At 48.5% G+C, this 5895-nt stretch overlaps 1 protein-coding gene across 1 annotated transcript; it reads left to right on the top strand.

The window, feature by feature from the left end:
• Positions 1–334: 334 nt before the first annotated feature.
• LOC308190712 (uncharacterized protein) lies at positions 335–2555 on the top strand (the record flags this gene model as incomplete). The annotated part of the gene is made up of 2 exons (XM_080582366.1): positions 335–901; positions 1087–2555. The coding sequence occupies exon 2, from the start codon at positions 1107–1109 to the stop codon at positions 2553–2555; it is 1449 nt and encodes a 482-aa protein (XP_080438492.1). The 5' UTR covers positions 335–901; positions 1087–1106.
• Between the last annotated feature and the right edge of the window lie 3340 nt (positions 2556–5895).

Here is a 5895-nt window from a genome sequence, read left to right as displayed (position 1 = left end):
ACAAATTGCCACTTCTGGAAGAATGATGTAAAAGGAGACAGGTCCCTGCTCGACCTCGAAGGTGACGCCCCTCCCTACTGCCCCCACCTTCCCAGGTGCGCATACACAACAGGTTTGAGGCCCTAGAGTTTAAGAGACTGGTGGGTGAAGATGAGGTAGAAAGTCTACCCAGGAGGATACCTAGGGTAAGGAGGTCGACTCCACGCCTCAAGACTGCCTCCACCAAGAAAGATAGAAGGGTAATCGTTGTAGGCGACTCCGTTCTCAGGGGGTCAGAGGGCCCTATTTGTCGGCCTGACCCTACCCATAGGGAAGTCTGCTGCCTCCCTGGGGCCAGGGTCAGGGTCGTTGCAAGGAGGCTTCCCAACCTGGTTCACTCCTCTGACTACTATCCGCTTTTGATAGTCCAGGCTGGCAGTGATAATACTGAAGAGAGAAGCCTGAGGGCTATCAAACGGGACTTTAGGGGACTGGGATGGTTAGTGGATGGAGCGGGAGTACAGGTGGTGTTTTCGTCCGTCCCTACAGTAGCAGGGAGGGGTACAGAGTGGACACGGAAAGCCCACCAGATTAACACGTGGCTCAGAGGCTGGTGCCAACACAGAAATTTTGTTTTTTTTTGACCATGGGGCGCTTTATTCGGCACCCAGCCTGATGGCCGCAGACGGGTCCCTATCTCTCAGGGGAAAACGGATTCTAGCCCAGGAGCTGGCAGGGCTCATTGAGAGGGCTTTAAACTAGGTAAGAAGGGGGATGGGGCTGAAAGAAGGCTTCTTGGAGCTGTGCCGGGGGAACAATGACAAGGCTGGGGGAGAAGGCAATGGCCCGACTGAAGTGCATCTACACTAATGCATTTAGCATGGGTAACAAGAGGAACTGGAAGCCATCGTGCAGTAGGCAGGTGTCCTGGTTCCAGTTAGGACAGAGTTAAGTAGCTCATAGTAGCTGGTAGGGTGCTATGTTTTGGATTAGGATGAGAAGAGCGCTGATAACATGCTGATGTTTTAATTGTTGCAGAGCAGTGTTTACACCAGGCCAAGGACTGTGTGGTGTTTAGCTGCCAGCCGGGTTAAACCACAACAGCAGGCTATGACTTGGTTGCCATCATGGAAACGTGGTGGGACCACTCTCATGACTGGAGTGCTGCAATGTCTGGCTATAGGCTCTTCAGAAGGGACAGGCAGCACAGAAGGGGTGGTGGTGTGGTTCTCTGTATTAGAGAGTGTTTTGATGTTGTGGGACTTGAGGCTCGGAATGATAAGGTTGAGTCTCTGTGGGTTAGGATCAGCGGGAAGGCCAACAAGGCAAGCATCCTGGTGGGGGTCTGTTATAGACCGCCAAACCAGGATGAGGAGGCGGATGAGTTCTACAGGCAGCTGGCAGAAGTTGCAAAATCGTCAGCACTTGTTCTCGTGGGGGACTTCAACTTCCCAGACATACCCTGGAAGCACAACAGAGCCCAGAGAAAGCAGTTTAGGAGGTTTCTGCAGAGCGTGGAAGATAGCTTCCTGACGCAGCTGGTTAGAGAACCTACCAGGGGAGGTGCCCCACTAGACCTTCTGTTCACAAACAGTGACAGACTGGTGGGAGATGTGGTGGTCAGGAGCTGTCTTGGGCAGAGTGACCACAAAATGGTAGAATTCTCTATTCTTGGCGAAGTCAGGAAGGGGACCAGTAAAACCGCCGTCTTGGACTTCCAGAGGGCTGACTTTGAGCTGTTCAGCACACTGGTTGGCAGAGTCCCTTGGGAGGTGGTTCTGAAGGGCAGAGGAGTCCAGGAAGGCTGGGCACTCTTCAAGAAGGAAATCTTAATGGCTCAGGAGCGGTCTGTCCCCACATGCCCAAAGACGAGCCGGCGTGGAAGAAGACCGGCCTGGCTGAACAGAGAGTTGTGGTTCGAGCTTAGGAGAAAAAAGAGGGTTTATAATCTTTGGAAAAGAGGGCGGGCCACTCACAAGGACTATAAGGCTGTTGCGAGGCTGTGCAGGGACAAAATTAGAAGGGCCAAAGCTCATCTGGAGCTCAATCTGGCTACTGCCGTTAAAGATAACAAAAAACGTTTTTACAAATACATCAACACCAAAAGGAGGACTAAGGAGAATCTCCATCCTTTACTGGATGCGGGGGGAAACTTAGTTACAAGAGATGAGGAAAAGGCTGAGGTGCTTAATGCCTTTTTTGCCTTAGTCTTTAGCGGCAAAACCAGTTGTTCTCTGGATACCTGGTACCCTGAGCTGGTGGAAGGGGATGGGGAGCAGGATGTGGCCCTCACTATCCATGAGGAAATGGTTGGCAACCTGCTACAGCACTTGGATGTACGCAAGTCGATGGGGCCGGGTGGGATCCACCCGAGGGTACTGAGAGAACTGGCGGAGGAGCTGGCCAAGCCACTTTTCATCATTTATCAGCAGTCCTGGCTATCAGGGGAGGTCCCAGTCGAATGGCGGCTAGCAAATGTGACGCCCGTCTACAAGAAGGGCCAGAGGGTAGACCCGGGGAACTATAGGCCTGTTAGTTTGATGTCAGTGCCAAGCTCATGGAGCAGATTATCTTGAGTGTCATCACGCGGCACTTGCAGGGCAAGCAGGCGATCAGGCCCAGTCAGCACGGGTTTATGAAGGGCAGGTCCTTCTTGACGAACCTGATCTCCTTCTATGACAGAGTGATGTGCTTAGTGGATGAGGGAAAGGCTGTGGATGTGGTCTACCTTGACTTCAGTAAGGCTTTTGACACCATTTCCCACAATATTCTTCTCAAAAAACTGGCTGCTCGTGGCTTGGACTGGCGTACGCTTCGTTGGGTTAAAAACTGGCTTGATAGCCGGGCCCAAAGAGTTGTGGTGAATGGAGCCAAATCCAGTTGGAGGCCGGTCACTAGTGGAGTCCCCCAGGGCTCAGTGCTGGGGCCAGTCCTCTTTAATATCTTTATCAATGGTCTGGATGAGGGGATCGAGTGCACCCTCAGTAAGTTTGCAGACGACACCAAGTTAGGTGCGTGTGTCGATCTGCTCGAGGGTAGGAAGGCTCTGCAGGAGGATCTGGATAGGCTGGACCGATGGGCTGAGGTCAACTGTATGAAGTTCACCAAGGCCAAGTGCCGGGTCCTGCACCTGGGGCACAACAACCCCAAGCAGCGCTACAGGCTGGGAGATGAGTGGTTGGAAAGCTGCCTGGCAGAGAAGGACCTGGGAGTATTGGTTGATAGTCGGCTGAATATGAGCCAGCAGTGTGCTCAGGTGGCCAAGAAGGCCAACAGCATCCTGGCTTGTATAAGAAGCAGTGTGGCCAGCAGGGCTAGGGAAGTGATTGTCCCCCTGTACTCGGCTCTGGTGGGGCCGCACCTCGAGTACTGTGTTCAGTTTTGGGCCCCTTGCTACAAGAAGGACGTCGAGGTGCTCGAGAGTCCAGAGAAGGGCGACGAGGCTGGTGAGGGGTCTGGAGAACAAGTCCTACGAGGAGCAGCTGAGGGAGCTGGGGTTGTTCAGCCTGGAGAAGAGGAGGCTTAGGGGCGACCTTATCGCTCTCTACAGGTACCTTAAAGGAGGCTGTAGCGAGGTAGGGGTTGGTCTATTCTCCCACGTGCCTGGTGACAGGACGAGGGGGATTGGGCTAAAGTTGCACCAGGGGAGGTTTAGGTTGGATATTAGGAAAAACTTCTTTACTGAAAGGGTTGTTAGGCATTGGAATAGGCTGCCCAGGGAAGTGGTTGAGTCACCATCCCTGGAGGTCTTTAAGAGATGTTTAGATGTTGAGCGTAGTGATATGGTTTAGTGGAGGACTTGTTAGTGTTAGGTCAGAGGTTGGACTGGGTGATCTTGGAGGTCTCTTCCAACCTAGACGATTCTGTGATTCTGTGAAAAATCTTTTTTTTTTTTTTTTTTGACCATACTCACATATGACACTGTGTGGACTTGGTGCTCATTTAATATTGCAGAAAGTGGTTAAGAGGAAAAATTAAGAAAATAAAAGTAGGAAGGTCAGAAATGCCTTTCTGCAGTATTGAAAACAATTACCTTTGTTGAGCTATCGTGCATAAACAATAAACTGAGATTTTTCTTCCCCTTACTCCCATTTTTCAAAAAAGGTTTGTAATTAAAAAAAAAAGTGGGAATGTTCTTGGTATTGAATATATATATATATATATATATATGCATGTATTTCAGTATAAGTTTCCTGTTGGAATTTCATTGCAATAAAGACTTTGCTGAGCAGTCTTAATCCTAATCCAAATTTATGATACTAAATGTAACTGGTAGGACAAGAATATAGTTCAGTGCCACAACTCTCTACAATCTATTTTTATCTGGTATAATAAAGACAGCAGCAGAAGGGTTTTGTTAAGACTTGGAGATTCTTGGGGAGGCATTATAATGATCCAAATCTGGTGATTTTGGATTCAGGTTCATTCTTTACTTCCTTGTGCCCATCAAGATACACCAGTTTTTAGGATTGACTGAGCCTGAAAAGTTGTGTGCAGGTTAGGAATTCAGTGAGTTCTGCTGGTTCACGATCCATGACATCTAAACCATGCTTGTTTACCTTGGAAGCACTAGCTAGCACTTCATTCAACTTCTAGCTAGCTTCTAGCTAGCACTAGCTAGCACTTCATTCAACAAAGGGCTAGAAAGTTTGCACATAATTGGGGAGGGAGATCTGCAGAGGAAGGGATATCTGACCTGCTGACCTTTTTAACTATTAAATTACACTGACTGTAAGCTATGATATTGAGTCTCTCTCACTCTAGGGAAGGCTATATAGCACCTTAGGAAGTATTTCAGCTTTACTTTCTCCCAAACATGGGCTCTTTGCCTGTGTTTGGACATATTGTGCTCAGATGTTAACGAAACACAGAATCTTTGAAAATAGATGCAAAACTAAGACAATGCAATGTGAAACCTTATACAAAGATAACACGTGTTGTCACTCTGTAGTTGGGTCAGGACCCATGGCATAGAAGTTTCTGATCAGTCATAGCTCAGGAGATCGTGTTCTCTTGCAGGATCAGCTATGGGATTCAGGTGTCTGGAGTTTAATCTAGCAGGTTTTGGAAACCTCCAAGAATAGAGATTGCACATACCACCTGGGAAGCCTGCTCCACCATTATGGTACTTGTCTCTGTGAAAAAAGTTCTCTGGGAAAAAGTTCTTCCTTATATCCAGATTGAAGCTCCCTTGATTTAATTTATGCCAGTTGTCCCTTGTCCTCCAACCTTGTACCTTTGTGAAGAGCCTGTCACTGTCTCCTCCGTAACCTCTCTGTGGACACTCACAAGGTGCAGTTAGGTGCATCTGAAGTTGTCTCTGCTGCAGGTAGAACAAATTATATTTCCTTCTACCTCTCCTCACAAGGCAAGTGTTTCAGTTCCCAAGTGCTTCAGTCCCTGCTATCTTTGTCGCGCTCCACTGAACTCCGTTTTATGAATGTCTTGTATGTCACTCCATTTCTCTAACTTGTCTGGGTTGTTCTGGATAGTGTCCACACCCTTGAGTATATCAGCTGGTCCTCCAACCATAATTTGGTGTCATCTGGTGGTCCGCCACCCATAATTTGGTGTCATTTGGTGTCAGAAAGAGCAGTCAGGCATTGGAACAGGTTGCCCAGGGAAGTGGTGGAGTCACTGTCTGTGGGGGTGTTCAAGGAAAAGTTGGACCTGGTGCTTAGGGACATGGTTTAGTGGGTGACTTTAGTAGTGGGGTGAGGACCAGATGATCTTTAAGGTCTTATGCAACCTTAATGATTCTATGATACTATGGTTCTACGATCTGTAAACGTGAAGAGCATGCACTTTGTTACTGATCAAGCAGATTTTCTTTTTTTTTTTTTCTTCTTTTTTTTCCTTCCCTAGTTCCTTAGTGGATCCCCGCTGGAGGGTGACTACAACCTAGCAGATTATGAC

This window comes from Anser brachyrhynchus (assembly GCF_964034855.1).
Source record: "Anser brachyrhynchus genome assembly, chromosome: 2".
Taxonomy (NCBI): domain Eukaryota; kingdom Metazoa; phylum Chordata; class Aves; order Anseriformes; family Anatidae; genus Anser; species Anser brachyrhynchus.
This window is presented reverse-complemented; position numbering and strand designations above follow the sequence as displayed.